General features: G+C 53.5%; 3 protein-coding genes across 90 annotated transcripts in view; 1 reads left to right on the forward strand and 2 right to left on the reverse strand.

Moving 5' to 3' along the window:
* The window catches only part of CLEC16A (C-type lectin domain containing 16A), a 220,317-nt gene extending 218,031 nt beyond the window's left edge, over positions 1 to 2,286 (reverse strand). For all 50 annotated transcript variants that reach the window (XR_014840762.1, XR_014840764.1, XR_014840759.1 and 47 more), the window contains exon 1: positions 2,053 to 2,286. Coding sequence is in view for 26 of the 50 variants with exons in the window: in XM_021086621.2 (XP_020942280.2) it covers positions 2,053 to 2,132 (80 nt within the window). In the remaining 24 variants the exon portion in view is untranslated. The remainder of the gene's footprint in view (positions 1 to 2,052) is intronic.
* A 1,962-nt stretch (positions 2,287 to 4,248) lies between these two features.
* On the forward strand, positions 4,249 to 17,043 carry DEXI (Dexi homolog). The gene is made up of 2 exons (XM_003124598.5): positions 4,249 to 5,168; positions 16,409 to 17,043. The coding sequence occupies exon 1, from the start codon at positions 4,735 to 4,737 to the stop codon at positions 5,020 to 5,022; it is 288 nt and encodes a 95-aa protein (XP_003124646.1). The 5' UTR covers positions 4,249 to 4,734; the 3' UTR covers positions 5,023 to 5,168; positions 16,409 to 17,043.
* The window catches only part of CIITA (class II major histocompatibility complex transactivator), a 59,088-nt gene continuing 52,445 nt past the window's right edge, over positions 15,726 to 22,368 (reverse strand). For 20 of the 39 annotated variants that reach the window (XR_014839495.1, XR_014839493.1, XR_014839499.1 and 17 more), the window contains 3 exons: positions 22,257 to 22,340; positions 21,389 to 21,485; positions 20,287 to 21,005 (listed from right to left, as the gene is read on the reverse strand). Coding sequence is in view for 31 of the 39 variants with exons in the window: in XM_021085809.2 (XP_020941468.1) it covers positions 21,416 to 21,485; positions 22,257 to 22,340 (154 nt within the window). In the remaining 8 variants the exon portion in view is untranslated. 39 annotated transcript variants of the gene reach the window in all.

The following is a 22,368-nucleotide window of genomic DNA, read 5'->3' on the forward strand; positions in this document are numbered from 1 at the left end:
AAAATGCATTCAATAATTACTAAAGGGCTAGAGTCAGGCAGAGTTAGTGAGAGACTGCAGGTACCTGGATGCTGGCAAGAGGCCCGGCCTCCTTAGATAACCATCCTCCCCTCTCTGCCTCATCCACCCACTCTCTAAATTCCTGAGTCCTCAAGCCTCTCCCTTTGCCGTCCAGCTGCCCTCCCATTTAAGACTCCTGCTTCTCTACACACACCCTCCTGAACCTAGGCCTCTCTCCTCTCCCTGTCCCCTCTCATTGCCACCTCCCCAAACCACTCCTCACTACATAACAATCCCTCCTGCCCCCCACTCTTTGAGACCCACAAACATTAAATGCCTGCTGCATGCTAGAAAGGATACAGCTGGGAATTATAGCACCCCTGCTCCCTGCCAAATGAGAAGCCCCTACCTAACTTGCCTCCCACCAATTCTTTCCGGAGGCCCCTGTCTTCCTCCTACTGCTCCCTGTCTCCCACCCCCTCCACCCGTTTTCTATTAATAATCTTGGGTGCTCCTTCTGGAAACCAACCAATTGATTACCACAAAAGGTTGACTATCCTCCCCACCCCCACTATATCTTCCTCCCCAAAGCCGTTCCCTCCTCAAAGGTCTCAACTTCCGGCAACACACACACACACACACACCCTGAGCTCTGGGCTCTGCCTGCATACTCTACACCTCTCCCCGATTCATTCATTTTCTTCATTCTTTTCTCTCTCTTTTTTTTTTCCTTTTTTTCTTTTTCAGCCACACCTGCAGCATGTAGAATCTCCAGGGCCAGGGACTGAATCCGAGCTGCAGTTGTGACCTCCACCACAGTGGCGGAAACACCGGGTCCTTAGTTCACTGTGCCACAGCAGAACTCCCATGTTTTTCATTCTTTAAGTATCCACTGAGCTCCTACTGTGTGCCAGGCACAGAGCTAGATGCTGGGAATACAGGCGTAAGCAAAACAAGTTCTCTGGCCTCCTGGAGGTACCAGGTTAGGAGAAAACAGAAAAGTAGTAAAAAAAACCAAATAACAACAACAACAACAACAGGGTAACTGCAGATAGTGGAGATGAATCAAACAAATGAAATCAAGAGAAAGCTCTAACAGAAAGGAATTGGGGTAAGGGAAGCAGTTTAGGTAGGGTGGTCTGAGAAGCCCTTGCCCAGCTAATAAACACAGCTACCATTATTGGCCACCTACTGAATAACAGGCAGCGGATTGATCTATTTCCACGAACAGCATTACTGAATCCTTGCGCAATGTTCGTCACCCCCATTTGCACATGAGGAATCAGAGGCTCAGAGAGGTGAAGCAATTTGTCCAAGGTCACACAGCCATTAAATGGTGGAATCAGGATTTGAATGCAGATCTGACTGCAAAGCCACTCTGTACTTCTTTCTGCTTCCCAGGACCACCTCTGCCACCTGTCCTCACCCAAAGCTCTACTCTGACAGTCCCTCTTTAGACTCTCCTAAGAAACTAATTTAAAAAAAAAAAATACTGTCCTTTATCAAGCACTTGGACAAGCTTCCAATTTTTTGTACATTCTCTTATTCTACCCACAAAAGAATGGTAGGAAGCAGGGGCTGTCACTATATCCATTTTACCACTGAGGAAACAGAAGCCTAAATTCACACACTTAAATTCGAACCCACATGTCTCTGACTCCAGGATCCAAACCTCCGACCCCCAAGCTGTCCAGCCTAAGAAGTACCACCCCGGGGAAGCTTGGTGCCCATTGTCCGACCCGGGCAAGAACAAAATCTGCATCCGTAAACTGAAATCTCATCCCCTTACTCTACTGATGCAAAAACCGAGACTCTGAGAAACCAAGCGACTTGCCCAAGGTCACACAGAGAGGAGCTACGGGGTCAGGGTTCAAACACAGGCGCCCTGAGCGCAGAGCCCTTAGCTCTTAACTACCACACAGCTTTTCTCGGGCGCCTCTCTCAGCCCTCCGCCTCCGCTCTCACACTTCCCAGCGCCCCCGGCCCAGGGCTATGCGCCCCCAACCCCACGTCCAGCCCCGCGGCCTCCCCCCTCTGACCCAATACACTCACTTGAGGTGGTCCAAGGAGTGGATATTGCGGGAAGACTTGCCATGGCCCCCGCCCACCCAGCTCCGCGAGCGGCCAAACATGTCGGCGGCCCTGGCCCGTTGCTTGCTTCACGGTCTCATGCCCGAGCGGCTGAGCGGCTGGACGCCTGCTGCGGCGGCAGAAACGGAGGAGGTAACGAAGGGGGTGGCGGGGACACCACCAACCACCTTCCTATCCGGCCCACAGCCCCGCACTGACATTCAGCCGGAACCGGCCGTTCGACCGCCGCGCTTTACGGCCGCCGCCACGAGGAGAGCTGGGAAATGCAGTTCGCCCTCGACGCCCCTGCTGCCAGGACTCTACGTACGAACTACAAGGCCCAGCGTGCATCACGCAACTGCGGGCCAGCGGCCTCGGAAAAGAGGCGGAGCGAGACGGGGGGAGTCCGCAGTATCGCTTGGATGGGCGGGAACGGGAAAGCTATGGGCGAAGCCCTAAGAAATGAGTCCGTGAAGATGCGTGAATAAAAGTTACCACAATATTAATAATTATTAGCTTTATGATAAGAATAAGAATATCTGTTGCTTGGCGTACTATGTGCCACTGCCCTAAGCGGCTTACATATATTGTCATTTAATTCTCTTAAAAACCCTCTGAGGTGAGTACTATTATCTCTGTTTTTAGCAGAAGGAAACTGAATCACAGAAGGGTTGACTTGTCCAAGGTCATAACAGTTATTAAGGGGCAGAACCAGGGTTCAAACCCAGGCACCCTGGTTTTTATCCCCCATGAACAAAACTGCACCAAATTGGTAACAGTCTGAATTATCCTCACAACTTTTCTTTTTCTACTAAAATTAAAAAATAAATATTGAAAGGCCTTCAAGCAACAATGTACCAAAATTGAACGTCCTGTACTTTCAGAGTTCTCTGGTCTTCACCCAAAATCCATACCATTTCCAAAACAACCACGTTTTTAAAAATAAGGAAATACCCAGCTTCCTACACCAGCCAAGATGTATCTACATTTCTCTTCTGGATTAGGAGGGAGAAATTTTGTGGAGGCAATTTTTTTCCTATGCATTCATTTCTACACCTCATAGTTATCAAAGGTCTACTGTGTCGCTTAGGACAGAATTGGACTAAGAAGCCAATGTTCTCCCCAATGCCTAGCACAAAGTTTGGCACATAATAGGTGTTCAACAAGTGTTGGCAGAGTGAATAAATGAATGACAGTTTGTTTCATTTTCACCAGTTGGAGGATTAATGGTTTGCTCTGCAGTTCACCTAAAGGAGCAAGAGACAGTCATGGAGAAAATAGGGCAGGTTCTGTCCTCCAAACACCCACAGGCCCAGAAGCTTCCAGAGTCCTTCTGTTTCTCAGTTTTCTCGTCTGTAGAAAGGGATGACATACTACACTTCCCCATCTGGCTGCAATTAAGCAATGCATGTAAAGCACCCAGCTCAGTGTGGCCTGCTTAACTGCTTTGGAGGGTGCTTTGGGCAAGATCAGTTGCTTGGTGGATGTACAGGTGTTGCCCCTGAGGAGGGGAATCAGAGGGAAATTACTTTTCTGTGTATTTCTTGGTTAAAACCACGTGCATTATTACTGCTTTAAAACAAGGTTCTCAAAGTAAAAACAAGAAGCAATTCTCCTGCTGCAGACCTGACCTGCCTTATTACGCAGATTCCCCCCACTCCCATCCCGCCCCGTACCGCGGGGTTGGACCTTCCAGCAGCCAGAATTTGGAGAGATGAAGGGGACTGGTTGATCTTCCCCACCGAGGACAATTTGCCACTTCAGGGAAATCCAAAATTTTCACTGGTAAGGTCCACCGCCCCGACCCTGCCTCTTTTTTCAACTGGTAAATTGACTCCCAAAAAGGCTTGGCGCCAATACTCAAATCCAGCAGGTGCTAATGAAACCAAGGTTTCCCTCAGTTTTGGTAGCCTTAGGATACGTCTAGGTTTGAAATGTGTTCTAACTCTTTCCCTTCCCCCTACTCCGTCGCGGATTCACTGAGAAAATTGTATTCCAGATCTGCTCTGAGTCCGGAACTAGGAAAGAAACTCAGCAGCCAGCACCTCGAGGGGCGGAGCGCGGAGGTACCCGCCCATCTGACGGCTCGGGCCAATCAGTGTTGGCTTTGAGGTTACCAATCAGCGCAGGCTGGGGCGGCGGGCCAATCAGCGCGGGGCTGCTCCGGAGGCGGTGCTCGGAATGCGACCAGGAGAGCGACGCGGCGGCCGCAGCTATGGGCGCTGGGCCTTCGGGGGCGCGGAGAGGGCTCGAGGAACGGCTGGGCGCGGCTGAAGAGACCGCCGCCGGGACTGGCCCTTGAGATGACCCGCGGCGAGGGTCCCCGCAGGCGCTGCGAGGGCCCGTGAGCGCGAGCGGGACACATCGGAGGAGCCGGGCAGCCGCCGGCTACTTCAGGGGGATCCGCCTGACCGCTGGGCAGATCTACAGGGCCGTGTGGGCACCTCTGGGGGTGGGGTGACCCGCCTGGCACGTTTCGGGGGCCCGGGCGCGTCTGCAGGGGCCAACGCACATCCCCCGGGGCACCGCCGGGGCCCAGCGCCGCCTCGGCCAGCCCCGGGGCGGCCCTGGATGGCTGAGCTGCCCGCTCGCCGGCTGGCCGGGCGCCGCAGCGGCTGAGCTCGCTGAGATCGCCGGGCTGCTGCCGCCCTCGCCGCCCCCTGCATGCCCGGCGCCCGGGTCGCGGCCCACCTGGACGCGCTGGGCCCCCTGGTCCCCTCCGTGCCGCCGCCGCTGCTACCCTCTATGTTCTACGTGGGCCTTTTTTTCGTCAATGTGCTGATCCTATACTACGCCTTTCTCATGGAGTACATCGTCCTTAACGTGGGCCTAGTTTTCCTGCCCGAGGACATGGACCAGGCGCTCGTGGACCTCGGCGTGCTCTCTGACCCCGGCTCGGGCCTCTACGATGCCGATTCGGAGCTCGACGTCTTCGATGGTTACTTGGAGTAGGCTTGGCTGCTGTCCCCCGCTCCCCCTACGACCCGCAACCCTCGACCTGGACCAGCGCCTAGATCATGCTGCCGCTGCTGGTTGAGGGCACCGTCAGGCCAGGGATGGGACCCCCAGGACGAGGCCCTCTCCGGCCTCCAAGGCCTGTAAGTGCCCTCTCTGTGCAGGATGAGGGCGGGTTGGGGCGCTGGCTAGGAAGAGGGAGGCATCCCAAGCCGGACACACAACCCTACCCCAGACTTTTGATTCCTCCATCCACTTCCCCTAGGTCTGTTTGGATGCCAGGAATGGCTGGACTCTTTTGAGACTCTTAGGGCAGGAAAGCTTCCCCTTAGCAAGGCTTACAGCTGGTGAAGAAAGGAAGGGAGGCAGGACCTAAGTGGCATCTTGGTTAGCCATAGTACCAAGTGCCAAAACTTGTGGGAAAAGCCTTTGCACCCAAATCCATTTAAGGCAGACCTGTCAACTCCTCCCCCCATCCTTAACCTGTCTTGATGGTGACCTTGGCTTTGGGGGAATTCCCACTAGTCCTGGAAGGATAAAGACTTGCAGTGTTAAAAGAGGTAGGAAGCCAGGCCCTGATCACCTTTGTCCTGTGGCCCCTTGGAGGACTGGCTGGGGACTGAGAGCAAGGGCTCCCGGCTGACACTGAGAGGAAAAACCTGCTTCAGCAAAGGACGTTGTACTTCCTTTGGTCTTGGCTTGGCTGCTGTTTTGGAGTCAGGTTTCAGGGTGCCCCGCTCATCAGTTCCGTTCTGCAGCTCAAATCTGCAGGGGCTGTCAGTTTCGCAAGCTGCTTTCACAGACCAGGCAAGCTGGGGGTTGGTGCTGGCGTGGCCTTGCCTGCAGTGTTTGCAAGGCCTCAAGGGGCTCTTTGGCCAGCAGGCAAAGGGACCATGGGATCATTGCCCTGAGGCGTTAAAGTCCTGCCTCTAGGCCGCCAGCTGGAAACTGTGTCCAGCCCCACCTTGTGTGCTAGTAGGAGGAAAATGAAGATCCAGGAAGGGGGAAGACTTGGCCAAAGTCCTAGCAAGGAGGAGGGGCAGCTGGACTAGATGAGAGAGGACTGGTGAGGGTTCACTGGGCACCCAGGAATTCCTTGACTGAGCCCCTCAGCTGGACGATGCTAGGCACTGAGTGGCTCCACTGAGTGGCAGTGGAGCAGGGATACTGAAGCGGTGGGCAGGGGCTTCTTACGGAAAATTGATGCTAGTGCCATTCACCCAAGCACGCTGTTTACCTCCTCCTCTGTTGCTTGTCTTAGCCAAGATGACCAGTCAAGATGATACAAGGTGGGCAGCAGTGCTGGGGGCAGGGTCTTCCCTGAGGGGCTGACAGTGAGATTTCTTTGAAGAAAACTTCATTTGAGCTTAGTGAGACCTTGGCTAGAGCCAAATGCCAGGTGGAGTGTGTGTCAGCTGTTCTGCACACCAACCCAGTCCGCCTGCCTCCCTGCCTGCCTTCCATCCATCCATCCATCAATTTGTTTTTTTATTGAACAAATGTTTACTGAGTACCTAATGTGTGTGGTGGGTGAACAGTGAACAAGACAGACTCAGCCCTGGCCCTCCTGGCACTTGGTAAGAAAGGCAAGCGGGTTCCCAAACAAAACAGTCAGATTTTTTGAGCTATAAAACCATGTAAGAGAAGCATAGGGTCCCCTGTTGTGTTCACTGCTATTTCCTCAGCATGGGAATACATCACCTGGCATCCCAATAGGTGCTCAATAATGCCTGGGTTAAGTGAAACAGAACACTAGAGATGGGCTGCTTCAGACAGGGGTGTTTCAGAGAAGGCCCCTCTGCGGAGATGACACTTTTGAGCTAAGCCCTAACTTGATGGAGCCACATGTGAAGATCTGGAGAAAAGCAGTCCAGGGAGAGGGACCCACTAGTGCCAAGAGTTGGTTCTTCCAGCAACCGAAAGGAGGCAAGTGAGACTGGAGGGCAGCCAGGGGATAGGGCAGTGGGCTGGGTGGGGCCAGATCACGCAGGACCTGGGAGGCCATGGCCGCGAACAGTTGGAAGCCATCATCACAGGGTTTTAGGCAGGGGACGACATGATTCCAATTTACGTTTTTGCAAAGATGACTGTCGGTTGTGGGCAGGATGAGCCATAGGGGCAAATGTGGAAACGGGGAGCTGTTGAGCCGTTCAGGTCAGAGGTGATGGAGGCCTAGATGCAGCGAAGGTAGTGAAGATGGAGAAACACAGGCTGACTGAGAACGCCTGGAGGTAGAACCTATGGAATCCTTTCAGAACCTGTACTGAGTATGGATCGTGTACCACACCTGGTTCTAGGCCGTTTGCCTAGCCACTTATTGGGTCATTCCACAAACGTTAGCCCTGCCTGCTCTTCTGCCAGGTGCTCTGCCAGGCACAGAGGATCCCCAGAAGTATCCCTGCCCCCCAAGCTGAGCTCTTGACTTTTAGTCAGTGTAACTTGGTGAAGAATGTCTTATTTTATCTCTTCACCACATCAACAGAAACACTTCCCCTTCCAGATGAAAACACTGGCTTCCTCTGAACCGAAAACTGCAGCCCAAACACTTCCCTGTGCTTTACAGCAGACACCGTTTGATTGGAAACACCCGGAAGTGTGTCTCAGGGACACCGCTTGCAAAGCTTTCAGAGTGACAGGGCCTGGCCCTGGAAGGTGGCGAGGCCTGGGGCTGCGGGAAGCACAGGTGCCTAGAGAGGTGGGCGGGGGCATGCGCAGCCTTGCTTCTTGCCTGCCCCCCCCAAAGTCCAAGCCAAGGAGGCCTCAGCCCCAAGGACTGGGGAGGCCCAGGCCTGGGTGGGGGAGGGGCGGCTAGCAGCAGGAACCGCCTGTGAGATAGACTAAAAAGATGCTCAGTCTATACCGCCTCTCCAGGCCCCTTTCCATAGCAGAGAAACAAATCTTCTCGCTCTTTCTCACACAGACACCATCTCATGTTACACACAAGCTGACCCAGGAAGTACTGAGGAAGTGGGCTCCCCCCCAGGCGGTGGGGACCCGGGTAGGGCTCACAATGACAGGTGCACCCCCTTTCGCTCCCTCTCTTTTTTCTCCTGTGTGTGAACCCATGTAATTCAGTTCCTCAAGCATTTGTTGAGCACCCTTTGGAGGCTCCATATTAGAGTCACGATCAGGAGCGAGGTCCTAGACTCAGATGTCATAGGTTCAAATCGCAGTGCATGACCTTGGACATGCTACCTACTCCCGCGTGCGGCAGAATCCTCTATAAAGCTGGGATCTAGCTTTTTTCATTAAAACCTCCTCATGCTGAGGATTGAATGGGGTAGATGTAAAGCTCTTAGCCTTCCCGTGTATATACGTGATCTATTAAAATTACCGCTGAGGAGTTCCCGTCGTGGCACAGTGGTTAACGAATCCGACTAGGAACCATGAGGTTGCTGGTTCGGTCCCTGCCCTTGCTCAGTGGGTTAACGATCCGGCGTTGCTGTGAGCTGTGGTGAAGGTTGCAGACGCGGCTCAGATCCCGCGTTGCTGTGGCTCTGGCGTAGGCCAGTGGCTACAGCTCCGATTCAACCCCTAGCCTGGGAACTTCCATATGCCGCGGGAGCGGCCCAAGAAATAGCAACAACAACAACAACAACAAAAAGACAAAAGACAAAAAAAAAAAAATTACCGCTGATACAATGGAAAGTGTACACCCAGGCCCCTGTGAATGTATAAACCGGCACATGTACTCGCGCATGAATATAGCCTGTGATGAGCAAAAGAAGACCAACGGCCTGAGCGCTGGGTGGGCACAAACTTCCCACTGTGCCTTGCAGGCCCAGGACCCTTGAGAGCCCTTTCCCACTGCCCTGTGGTCTCCGAAGACCACCAGATGAGGAGGCCTGCAGAGCTGCAGCCCTGTGGTTTTCCTAGAGTGTTCCTTCATCGTTGCCTGGGAGCAGGGAGTGGGGATCAAGAGCGCCCTCATTCCCCAGAGAAAGGGCCGCTGCAGCAGGCCCGGGAGCTGGGGACAGTCCTCCCGTCCCAGCGGTCCCACTGCGAAGGCAGTTTAGCCAGATTGGTTTGTCCTGCTTCCCGACAAAAGCAGCTAGTGCCTGCCAGGCTGTGGGAGAGGAGCCTCTGTGCTGGAAATGGCGAGACTGGAGGGCATTGCTGCCAGAGTCAGCATGGCCTGGTGGAGGCCAGATTGGGGGCTAAGGGTAACCAGACTCAGCCTGCTTAATACAGGGCTTCCCAGGCTGGGTGCTACAGCTGCTCCTCTCCCATCTGCCTGCCCTGGTCCCTCTGTGCCCATCTGTGGCCTGTGCCATCAGCAGCACACACGGCATGTGGCTTCCCTGCTCGGAAACCCAAACCTCCCTCCGGGGCATGATAGACACGGGTTGTGGGAGATCCCACAGCGGCGCTCAGGGTGGGTGCGGGGAGCCAGGTGGGAGGCTGAGGCTGGCGTCCAGGTGAGAGATGGGTGGTTGTGACAACAGGGGGAGGCACCCCCAGCCCCCGCTGACCCTCCAGCTCTGCCTTGACGTGAGGCTTCCTAGGAAGGAAGTGTGCTGGCTGCCCCTTGGGACAGGAGAGGAGCCCAGTGTGTGTCTCAAGACAGAACTGAGAGGCCAGGGGTCCCGCTCCCTTGCGGCTGAGTTATGCAAACTGGAGATTTCATCCAAGGGGAACCGTCACAGGCTGTGCATCTGTTGTACTGAACTAAGAAATTAAGGGAGTTCCTGTTGTGGCTCAGTGGTTAACAAATCTGATTAGGATCCAGGAGGTTGTAGGTTCAATCCCTGGCCTCGATCAGTGAGTTAAGGATCGGTGTTGCCGTGAGCTGTGGTGTAGGCTGGAGATGCAGCTTGGATCCCAGGTTGCTGTGGCTCTGGTGTAGGTCGGTGGCTACAGCTCCAATTCGACCCCTAGCCTGGGAATCTCCATATGCCACAGGAGCGGCCTAAGTAATGGCAAAAAGACAAAAAAAAAAAAGAAATTAAGGGCTCCTATCAACTTGACCATTCAAATTCCTGATTTATCTGCTGTCCCCCTCGCTCCCTGGGACTTCTGAAAGCAAAGTTTGCTTTTGGGAAACCAAGATCATCTCTAATAAAGAAACCGAGGCCCAGAAAGAAGTGAGGGGGCCAGGGGTACAAAGCCAATAAGACAGCCTAGCCTCCTGGCCCAGTGCTGAGGGAGGGTGCAGGGGGCCTCCAGCAGGGGCTCCCAACCCCTGTCCTTGGAACACCACTCACTGGCTCTGCCAGGCCTGCCTCATATACACTCCACTCCATTTCTCTGTTGGTTTTTTTTTAACTTTATTTTGAAATAATTTCACAATCACACAAAATTTGCAAAAAATTCCCACATAAGCTTCACCCAAATTCACCAATTGCATCAATTCACATTTGCTCGTGTGTGCAAAAGGCTCACTCTCTGTGTACATATATATACAGATGTTTATAAATGTTTTTCTGAACCATTTGAAAACGGCTTGCAGACATTATACTACTTCTAAATATTTCAGTGTGTCTTTCCTTAGAACAAGGATGTTCACTTACACAATCACAACCATCGAAGTCAACACTTTTAATGTTGATACAATTTTATGACCAATCTAATCTCTGACCATTCACATTTCATCCATTGTTCCAATAATTCCCTTCCGCGGTGAAAAGAGGGGGCGCTGAGATCCATTCCCAGGTCACCTGCCACGTCTCTTGTGCGTCTTCAGTCTGTACGGTCCCTCAGTCTGACTGTATCTTTTGTGATATTGACATTTTTGAAGCATGCGAGTCTGTTGTTTTGTAGAATGTCTCTCAGTTTGAGTTGGTCTTTGAGATTCAGATGGTGTGTCTTTGGCAGGAAGACCACAGAGAAGGGAGTGTTTGTCCTGAGTGCATCGTTTTGGGAGACGTCCGCCTGCCCCATTACTGGTGGTGGATACCACCTTGGACCGCTTGGCTAAGGTTTTGTCAGCCAGCTCTCTCCACCGCAGAGTTACCGTTCCTCCCTTTATAATTCACCATTTGTGATCAGGTACACTTGTTTCAGTGCTTCATTTTTTTTTGTTTTTAAATCTCCTTTTTTGAGTGAATTTATTTTTAAAAGAATGTCACTGACAAGAAAACCAGCATCACTTGGCAGGAGTAAAAGTACTAAGCGCCGAAGTCATTAACCTCTGGCCAAAGAGAAGCCGGCTAAAGCCGCAGGGCCCCTGGCTCTTTGTTAAAAAGTCAGATTAGCAACTGTCACACGGTAAACTCCGGCACCAAAGTAGAGCTTTCTCCTCTAGGTAATCATAAGGGTTGGCTGAGAACTGAAAAGCCAGTCTCTGGCCTGCTGTGCGCCTCTCAGTGTTATCTCAGGCCATCTCCTATACCCCCTTAAGATGGGTGCTTAGAGGCTCTGCAGTCTGACAGATTGAGGCTTACATTCCAGCTCCACCAACACCTGGGATGAGCGACTTCACCTCCCAAGCCTCAGTTTCCTTCTCTGTAAAATGGGGGTGATGGTGATACCCGCTGACGCACCTCAGATGAGTTGGTGATGGTCCCGTAGTTGGTTTTTGATAAATGATGCCATCAGTGCTGGTGGTGTGTCAGACCCAGAGGGGGCTCGGTCTTCCCCCTTCCCAGGCACCCTTCCTCTGTGTGGGGGCTAGTTACCAAGCAGGGTGTGTCTCTGCGTACAGCCTTCCAATCAGCCTGAGGGCAATGCTTGCTGGTGCCCAGTGAGCCCAGGTGATGCTGGTACCCTCCTAGTGATCGGGCCCTGCCTCAAGCTTGGGGGTGGCTGGCAGCTGGTTCCACTTCCAGTTGCCCCCAAAGGGGAAGGCTCCGTTGCCAAGCTTGCTTCCTGGCAGGGGACTTGGCTAGGTGGTGAAAAATACCTGCCTCTGCCACATCACCATAACTTCACTGAGCAGCACCCCATGAAGCAGATGGGGCTCATTAACTCCATTAGACAGAGCGGGAAACTGAGGCTTGAGGAGGTTCAGGGACTTGCTCCAGCTCTGAGGTGGCAAAGGAGTGAATGCACCAAAGCCTGGTGCCACTGGGTTGTCATAACCTTCCCCCTCTTGGGCACTTGCTGCTTTTCCGTTTTGAGCAGAGAAACCAGGCCCAGGCTCCCTTTTGTAGGCCCAGGGGTCTGTCTAGAATCAGTGGTTTCATCTCCCTCATTTTAGTGTTGCTTTCTGTTTATGTCAAAGGATTCTGTTTTTTAATTCATAATAGTGACATAAAGATTCCTTTAAAGATTTTGGAGTTTGAGGAGTTCCCATTGTGGCTCAGTGGGGACAAATCTGACTAGAGTCCATGAGGATGTGGGTTCTATCCCTGGCCTCACTCCGTTGGTAAAGGATCCGGTGTTGCCGTGAGCTGCGGTGTAGGTTTCAGGCACAGCTCGGATCCCGAGTCGCCACAACTGTAGTGTAGGCCGGCAGCTGTACCTCTGATTCGACCCCTATATGTGCTGCGGGTGCAGCCCTAAAAAGCATAAAAAAAAAAAAAAGTCACTTCTCTTCCAGTGTGTCCAGAGCATGGCCCTACCAGTGCCTTTCAGACAAGGGGCATTTTCTTACTTAAGCCGAGTCTCAAACTGGGCAGCTTCTCTGCAGAGCTATCAAGCTGAGACATTGCTTCTTAAAATGGATCAAATGCCCAACTGCCATTCTCATGACAAGTCAGCTGGCCACTTCTGCCTAGCTCTAGGGAGTGGCCTGGCATGAGAGGACAGTTCCAGAAAGAAAAGACAGCCATAGCCAATGCAGCTCCTGAACTGTCGGTCATGCTCTGATGAGGTTAGGAGGTTGGAAAACCCATGGCCTGGACTCTAGGCTGCAGCCCCTGGATGCTTTTCAGCCTGGAGTTTTTGATGCCTGAGGAAAGAGATGAACTAGATGCTGAGGAACTGAGACAGGCAGGGTCAGATTGCAGAGGTTCACATCCTGGCTCTGCCATTTATGGGCTGGGTGACCTTGCCCAGTTTCCTTAACCTCTCTGAGCCCCTTTTGAAATTCAGGTGTGATGGTCCTACTTGGCCCCACCTCATAAGGTTGTTTTGAGGAATAAACGAGCTAAGCCATGAGTTAAAGCAAATAGTATGAGATGAGGGCAAGTGCTTAATAGATGTCAGCTGGTTTGCTGGGAGGCCAGACCTGCAAGTCAAAGGAACAAGGGGATTGATCTTTAACATGATCTGTGGCACAGATGAAAGGCCCCAGGACATTCTTTGGCCACAGATCCATCATTCAAAAATGATGGTAATTGTCCCTTTCTGCCATGCCTCTGTCCTCAGCATGCTGTGTGACTTAGGGCAGGTCATCACCCTCCCTGGGCCCCTTCATTCTCTTTGCAGTGACCACCTCAGATCAGGGCCTCTCAAACCTCTTATGACAGCATCAACAGTTTTTGCTCTATCTGCCCATTGCCTGAACTGTTTCTAATGCAGCTGTTATCCTTAAACTCGCTCTCTTTTTAAAGTGAAATTCACGTCACGGAAAGAGAGGAACTTAATAGAATTACTATCAGAAATGGAAAGCTGGTATCACTCGGCTTAAATAGAAGGTGACCCTACAGATAAACCATGAGAACAGCACGGTAATGCATTCCAGCCGGAGCCGGCGCCTGCGAGGCCCTGTGCCTGTTCTGAAGGGAGATTAGCACGTGTGACAGAGGCACGCCAGCCAGACTGACACTTGCTGGGGACTCGATGCCGTTTGCAGTCATGAGGACGGGGAAGGGAATGAGCCCTGTTCCAAGGGCTGTCCCCCTGTTCTCTGAAAGCCCTGCCACTCACGTCTGAAATGAGCTCCAGCGGGACCCCCTGCCCTGGAGAATGCGCAGTACACCCTGGGAATGCTAAATCTGAATACACAATTCTGTTCTGGGTTCCCCAGGCGGGGCTCTCGGAAGCACCTCCACTGACTCCCACAGGGATCCCCAGAGTCTTCTTGGAGGAGGGAGGTCAACAGAGGGTGGGCCCCTGCCAGGATGGGAGGGGAACCCAAAAACTCCGTTCCGGAGGTGGAGCTCTCTGATTCTCTGAGAGCAGCCCTGGCCTCCCTTCCCACCTGGCAGGTCCAGTGGGGAGACAGGATGGGGCCCGAGGTGAAGAGGACTTGCTTGCGTCATCAGTGGGAGCCAGGCAAGGTCTCTGAGCAGTGGAAGGGTGTCCCTAGCTGGCCCCTAGGGGATGCATCTGGCAGAGGTCACAAGGAACTCAGCTTTGGCCCCTGCTCACCTCTCCAGCCTTGTCTCCCCCCATGGCCAGTCTTCAACCCCCTTCTCTCCACCTCAGGCCACACCAATCTGGTTGTCAGCCCTCCCTCTTCCTGGCCTGTCCTTTGTGCCCGGCCTTCCCGAGGCTCTGCATTCCATCCATCTCGTGCTCCCTCCTGGTGTCAATGTGTTATCTTGGGCTGAAACACTCGCCAGATTTTTTGTCTGAGGCCCCTGCACTCATCCCGTGGTCCCCAGTACCCAGGTCAGGACCTGGCACATAGGAGGTATGAGATTATATAGCATTTAAAATCTCCTGTGGGACAAAAGCCTGGAGAGCTGAGCATCTGTAGACAAGTTTCTTTCTTTCTTTTTTCTTTTTTTGTTTTTGTTTGTCTTTTGAGAGCCGCACCCTCGGCCTATGGAGGTTCCCAGGCTAGGGGTCGAATCGGAGCTGCAGCTGCCGGCCTACACCAGAGCCACAGTAACGCCGAGCAGGACCAGAGATCAAACATGCATCCTCAGTGCATCCTCAGGGATACTAGTCGGGTTCATTACCACTGAGCCACAATGGGAACTTCTGTAGACAAGTGTCTTACCCTCCCTGGCTTCATCTGTAAAGTGAAATCATCATAGTGGGAAACTTCTGGGCTTATGAGGAGGGTTGAATGAAATGGCCCGTGTACTGGTTGCTGCTCTCCTGGGAGCAGACACTGGGACAAGGATTCCAGTGCGAATCATTCATTCGGGAGGTGATCCTGGGCACTCCTGGTGGGCAGTGAGACAGGGGAGGGCGAGTCATCTAGCAGGTCACCCCTGCGGCCCCGGGCGCCATCCTGCCCAGGAGGTCTGGGAACCAGTGTCAATGGAGAACAGGCCTCAGAGTCATCCCAGCTGCCGGCTGGGAGAGCTGGGGGTATTGATCCACCTGCTTTCTGGCCATCACTGGTTGGAAGGCAGCTTGGGGAGACACAGGCCCTGCCTGCCCTTGCAGCCCAGGGCCCAAGCAGGCTTGGATGCAGAGAGGCCTCAGGCAAAGAGGCTACCTGAGGGGCCGGGCAGGTGGAAGCTGCCAGGTGAGCGTGCCTTGGGGTGGGGGTGGTGGTGAGTGGACTTAATGGGGTGAGGCACCCACGCTCTGCCTTGGGCTCATGGCACATGGTAAAAGCTCAGGAAGTGGTATCTGCCCTGACTGTGATTGTTTCCATGGTGTCACTAGTCCAGTGCCAGCTCTGCCTGTCACAGTTGTGCAGCTTTCAGCAGGCCACTTGGTTTTCCTGAACCTCTGTTCCTTAGCTCCTTAAGTGGGGAGATTCATGGTTCTCAGTGGAAGCAGCTCTGCCCCCATGGGCGACCCTTGGAAATGGGGCATTTTTAGTTGTCATGGTGACTGGGAGTGCTGCTGGCATTTAAATGGTCAGGGACGAGGGTGTCCAGAGCAGCCCCCCTCCCAAAATCAGAGAATTGTCCTGCCCCAAACATCAACAGTGCTCTGCTGAACAATAAATAACACATGCCATGCTTAACGCCTAAGGTTTAGTTGATGCTTGATGACATTTGCAAAAGGAATAGTCTCAGCCAGCGAAAGTGAGGCTCAGAAGCGGGCCAGGACTTGTAGGGGCTGTCAGGAGCCCGGGTATGGGACTGTGAGGCGTGCAGACACGCTGGCACCCAGCTGGACCCAGAGAGAGGAGGACAGGAAATGAGGACTTGCAGGGAGCCAGGCAGTGGGGATGACAAGGCAAGTGGAGCTGCTGAGTAGCTTGGCTGTGGCCACAGCCTTCCTGGAGGCTGCGAAGCAGCATTTTCCGGACAAGGTGGAAGCTGCTGCCAGGCCCCGCCCACCCCCCAGAGCTGCTTCTGTGCCCTGGAGCTCAGGTCCGCCAGCAGACCCCCCTGTGGTCCCCAAGCAGGCTTCCCTCCTCCCTCAGGTTCCAGGGTCCCCCTCCTGGGTGTTAGCTCTCACGAATGTGACGGTCCTTCCCGTCCCACGTGAAATGGCACTGCTTCTCCAGCCCAGGGTCCTTAGAAATTAGGCAGAATCATAAAAAATTTTTAATGGAAATTAGAGGACAACATCCCCAGCCTGAGCCTGGGGTTTCTGGTGGTTCGCCGAATATGAGGGATGGAGGATGGGTCCAGACCCACCGCCCCTTGGGTGGCAGGGTGGTGCTTCCATGCTGGTAACGGCCCTTTGTCCCCCTTGTTAGGCCTGCTCCCCTGGAAAGCTCCGTGCCAACAGAGAGGTTCCCGTCCAGACCGAGGACAGTGGGACAGAGAGATTGAAACTGAGTGCCGAGGTCGGGAGGGCACGTGCCCCTGCCCGAGGGCGGTGGCAGGGGTGCCCCCAGACCTCACTGGCCTGCATCGTCGCGCAAACGGCCTTGCCTTGGCTTCCACCCTTTCGCCATTGCCGTGGATGTTTACAGGAACCCCGCCAGAGTCGGCCTCCCCGCTCCTCACCCCAGACTGCACCTGCTTCCCCCACTTAACCTTCGGAGAGGACACTTCACGCACAGAAGCCATTCCCAGCTGTTGGAGATCTAAGCCCGGCGGGGTTCGGCCCAGGGCCGGGCTCAGAAGCCGCAACTGTTTCAGAGTGACTCAGAAGGAAAAGAACACATGGGGGGCCGAGGGTGGGGTTTTGACTCATTAATTTCAAGTTGTTTGCTGTCCATCAAGTTGCCAGAACTGATACTTTGTGCCAGGGGATGGCACTCTTCCGGCCCGAAATATTTTTTGAAAATGTGAGTGGTATGAATACTTGACTTCGATAAACCTGTAAAAGCAATACTTAGAAGGCTGACTTCTTTCAATTACAATTAAAAAATGTATGCAACTTCCACCCCTGGGGGGGGCCTGCCTTTTTTTTTTTCTCCTGAGATTCGGGAAATTAAGATTTTCCTCCCGCAGAACCTCGTGGTTGACAAAGGGCATTAGAGTCGAGGCCTCCCCGGTTGGTTCATCCATGCTGGGCTGGCGTGTGCATCCCAACCCGGCCCCCTCCCGGCTCCCGCAAGCCTGACAAGCCAGGACCGGCCTTGGATATGGTGGGAAAGGCCTGGTGGCCATGCTGAAAAATCAGGCCTGAACCCCCAAGCAGTGGGAGGCGGGGATCCCCGGCATGACAGGCCTCCCCTAAAGGTGGGGGGGAACAAGCGGAGGAGACGGGGAGCAAGTGGACGAGGGAAGGAGCAAAGCAAGGATGCAAGCTGGCTGCTTGCTGTCGTTGTCTCCAGTTTGCAGAACACTCGAGGCTTTTCTGAGCCCCTTTACCTACACGCCGTGTTTGACAAGGAGCAGGTGATTAGCTCCATTCTACAGGTGAGAAGACTGAGGTGCGGGAAAGGTCCAGCAGGATGCAGGAGAAGGCGGTTACAGCGCTGCCTGTCCTCATGTGATTCTAAGAAAGGGGATGCTGAGAGGGCGACGCAGGAAAAGAGGGAAGCTGACGAAGGGAGACATATTCTTTGGGAGAGAGGCCAGACCCTTAACCCACTGAATGAGGCCAGGGATCGAATCCGCAACCTCATGGTTCCTAGTTGATTCGTTTACGCTGCACCACGGCAGGAACTCCCAGGCAGTTTTTGCAGCTTACTAAAATGTCAGACTTAACAGAGCAGGGACCTTGAGTATCTGACAGAATACAGGACCGCGTACTCAGTGCATATCTGTGGGATGGATACTGCAAGCAGAGAAAGCATACTTGTGGGAATTATTTGTTGATTCCACAATCACTTAGCACTGACTATGTGCAGATACCTTGCTGGTTACAGAGGGTGCACCCAAGAAACCAACAAACAAGTTACCCACCCTCCTGGAGCTCACACTCTGGAGCAAGAGCAGACAACACAAAAAATAAGTGTGAAAAACCAAACTCGTGGCAGGGGGTTATGTCTGTGTTTAGTAGGGTGGCCTGAGGGACCTTCCCGAGGAGCTGTCCGTTAAACTGAGCCCTGCAGGCCATGTGAAGAGCTGGGAAAACATCCCAGGCAGAGGAGAGAGTGAAACACACCAACGTATGCAGAAGTGACAGCCAACATGGACGGAGCGATATGCCAGGCTCTTGTTCTCAGTGTATTTGCTCATGGAATCACCGCATCACTCCACAAAGAAGGTGATGTGCTTATGCCCATTTTACACATGAGGAGACTGAACCACGGAGAGGAAATTTGCACGTGTAAGTGGTAGGCTGGGCATTGAGCCCAAGCAGTCTCACTCTAGAGCCTGAGTTGCTGACCCTACACTGTGGTGCTGCTTTGGAAGGATGGGCTCAGTGCCTGGCACAAAGTCATAATATTTGTTAATATTCATTAAGAACTTACTATGCCCCCTTGCCCTGTGATAACACTTTACACATATCAACTCATTTTGTAAATAGTAGGTATCATTTAAAGTCATTTACTGGAGTTCCCGTTGTGGCTCAGTGGGTTAAGATCCTGACTTAACCAAGAGGATACAGGTTTGATCCCTGGCCTCAATCAGTGGGTTAAGGATCTGGCATTGCCATGAGCTGCAGTGTAGGTTGCAGATGCGGCTCAGATCTGGTGTTGCTGTGACTGTGGCGTAGGCTGGCGACTACAGCTCTGATTGGACCCCTAGTCTGGGAACTTCCATATGCTGCAGGTGTGGCCCTAAAAAGGAAAAGTCATTACTGTGAATAATTTTAGGCTCTGACCTCATTTTGTCACTTCTGAACAGACCAAAAGCAGTGGGGACATTAGTGCCCACCCTGCCTGACTGAAGGGTGCAGTAGATGCCTAGATCAGACCCCGTGGCTGCACAAATGGGAGTCCCACATCCACAGAAGCCGGGACACCCTGAGGAGTGATGCCCTAGTTGCAAGGCTCACTACCCTTAGCCCCTGGGCCGGGCAGAAGGCACTGCCTTTCTGCAAGCACTGCCAGCCAGGCAGCCGGGACAGAATCCCTGGCGCAGGGGAGCTGAAGAGACAGCTTCCGTGGCCACTGGGAGAGAGCCAAGTTGCCCCAGATCAGGCCTTCTGATCGGGCATGTCGTGCCCCAGTGAAAAACAACAGCTGAGCTGGCAGCTCTCTGTGTAGACAGCAAAGCTGCCAAGTCCCTTCCAGACTCGCTACGGCCAGGGCCCAATTCCAGCTTGGCTAAGAAACGGCTCCCAGGATAGAGCAGCAAGTCAGAGCAGAGGAAACTACTCCGCAAAGCTCAAAAGTGCTTCAACCTTGCTGATCCCCAAAGAATGAATTTGACAATGAATTGTAGGAAACCATAAGGAAAATCCTAGAGTTCCCCTTGCAACTCAGCAGGTTAAGAACCCAACTAGCATCCATGAGGATGCAGGTTCAATCCCCGGCCTTGCTCAGTGGGTTAAGGATCTGGCATTGTTGCAAGCTGCATCGTAGGTTACAGATGTAGCTCAGATCCTGCGTGGTTGTGGCTGTGGCGTGGGCTGGCAGCTGCAGCTCTGATTCAACCCCTAGCCTGGGAACCTCCATATGCTGCAGCTGCGGCCCTATAAAGGAAAAAAAAAAAAAAAAAAAAAGAGGAAAGAAAGAAAAGAAAATCCTTTCCCCAAAGACAGGACTTGGGCCACAGTGGACTCTGCTGTGTGTTGGGCTGAGGGGTGCGGGGAGGGTAGGAGAGCAGCATAGGATATGGCAGAAATGATGCTGTGTGGCAGCGAAGGCTGGGTTACAAAAAGGACACAACTTCTCTCTGGGGTGTCCATCTCCCCCCGCCACCTCTCTTCCTTTTGGGGTGACCACTCTTCATCCCAGCCACCATGCCCTGAGGAAGCCCAAACTAGCCCACGTGGCAAGGATCCCCCGACTTTTCCTTAGAGGAACCAAGGCCCCCAACTACCAGCCAACATCAAGTGCAGGGTCTAGGAGTGACCAAGCCTTCAAACCGCCCCAGCTGACACTGAGCGGGATGGGGATGAGCTGTCCCCACCAAGCCCTGCCCAAAAGACAGGTGTGTGCGCTCCATAAATGTGTGTTGTTTTGAGCCATGGCACACCTGGGGTTAGTCTGTGATGCATCAGATTGGCCGAACAGTGGGCCCCGCAAAATGGTCCTCGTGGTATAAACTCAAACACAGGACCTGCCTGTGAGACTGAATAAGCCATGTATAATGTAGTGAAAAAAGACACAGGATGTGAGGGCAAGAAGGCGGATGTGGTTCCAGACCCTCGCCACCCCACCTCGGCCCGTAGTGTACTGTCGGCTCTTCCCCCGCTAAGGTCTGGCGTGTCTGGCCAGGCCCAGCTTTGGCCTCGGCAAACAAAGTGAGTGCAAACCCGCAGGTGCCGGAGGCAGAGGGCAGCTGCCGTGGACACCCCGTCGGTCACCGTTTGGGAAATCAACACGCTGGGGGGTGCTGGCTGGTATCTTCTGAGCGCCAAGCTTACCCCACCAGGGGAGCAGTGTGGAGAGGTGCTTTCTCCCCCGGCCAGCAGGACCTGGGCAGGTGATGTGGCCGCCACATCCCTCACTCTGACCTGGCCACCACTGTCTGCAGTGTCCTGCAGGGAGTGCTTCAGGGCTCCCGGGTGGACCCTAGCTGCCACTGGGTGCCCGCCTGTCTGCCAGGACTGCAGCGGCTGAGCAAGGCTGACATCAGTCTGGGCCCCGAAGGAGCCTGGGGCCGGGCCTGGGGTCTGTCCACAGAGCAGGCCGTGGGTCCTTTCCCCAGCAGAGTGGGGGCTGACTCTGAGCCACCAGGGCTGGGCACCAGATCGCCAAAGCTCACGGGATACAGCCTAAGAAGAGCTGTGTCCACAGATGATCAGGTCAGGGTCCAGCGTGGTCAGCGTCCTCAGAGAACGTGCTGTGGGAGATTGGGAGAGGCGGAGGTCAGGAAGCTTTAGGACCGGGCAGTTCAACACCTGGGGTGAGTCTGGTTCGAGATTGGGGATGGCAGGGGCAGTGGGAATGGAGGAGGGGGACGGCCCAGGTCGGAGGACAGTGGAGGTGAGGGGACAGTATCTGCACAGAGAGGCAGGAAATTTGTAGAGCAAATTCCTATGAAGACAGTGCAGAGCCTGGGGCAGCCAACAGGCTGCAACAGCACCGGGGAGGCTGGGGAGTCCTTGAAGGAGATCGGGGGCTCCCACCCACTGCCCTGCGCCCACTTTTACACCTCCCAACTTCACAGCGCACAGCCCCCAGGGGGCCCCTGTGGTTCTCTCCTTCCAAGCCCACTTGAGTTACCTTGTCCCGGGTGCAGCCTGGATCATCTCAGGATATCCTTGAGTCCTGCTGCTGCAGGTGTTCCTGGACGCCAAACGGGATGGTGGGTGTCCACATCCTGTGATGGGGCCATGGTGCACAGAGGCTAGGTTAGAGGAGAGGGGGCTGTGTGCAAGCTGCCCCCAAATCCCTCCTCCCACCCAGCCTAGTGTGGGGTAACCGGGATGCCAGAGACCTAGGAGCCCCGAGACCCCTTTCTTTAGAGTGGGTTTTGCTGTTGACTTGCTGTGTGACCTCAGAAAGTTAGTTAACCTCTCTGTGCCTTATTCATCTCATCTGTAAAACAGATCTTATAAGATGCACCCTATCCCTCTTAGAAGATATGGGTGATGATGTAGATGACAGTGATTGAAGGGTATAAAGTACAGTGTTGGAAAGCAGGTATTTTGGTGACATAATAAAAAATAAGGTTTTTTTGGCCCTACCCATGCCCCAGGCCAGGGATTGAACCTGTGCCATAGCAGTGACAATGCTGGATCCTTAAGCCAGAAGGCTACCAGGGAACTCCTTTGTTTTTTTAATGGTAAATAAGTTTGAACCATATGAAATTGCCAATTATGGAGGTCAAAACTGGTTGAATATAAATGATTTCATATCGCTCAGACTAATGCATTGAGCATTTTCATGCACCGAACACTGTTCTAAGTATCTTGACTGATTTAAACCCCACAAAATGGCTTGAGGGTATTATTAATATCACTCCCTTTTTATAGTCAAAGAATCCAAGGCTGGGGGTGAAGTATCTGCTTGCCCAAGGTCACACGCTGACAAAGGGCAGAGCTGAAGGTATCTGAGCTCAGGGCTCACACAGAATCACACACTGACTTACGCCAGCGTCTCCATGTGAGGGCACTTTCTCAGGCTGGCGGCGAGCTGCTGGGCCCCGGCGGCTGTGAACTTGTTGTACTGGACACTGGGGAGAGAAACCCATTGCAGAGCCT

The sequence above is a fragment of the Sus scrofa genome, chromosome 3, assembly GCF_054392235.1.
Source record: "Sus scrofa isolate SSC_HxYL_T2T_F1_AM1 chromosome 3, Sscrofa_HxYL_maternal_Yorkshire_Landrace_v2.0, whole genome shotgun sequence".
NCBI lineage: Eukaryota > Metazoa > Chordata > Mammalia > Artiodactyla > Suidae > Sus > Sus scrofa.

What these genes read in the sequence shown, in the direction of transcription:
- DEXI (XM_003124598.5), top strand. Translation starts at nt 4,735, where the DNA reads ATGCCCGGCGCCCGGGTCGCGGCCCACCTGGACGCGCTGGGCCCCCTG.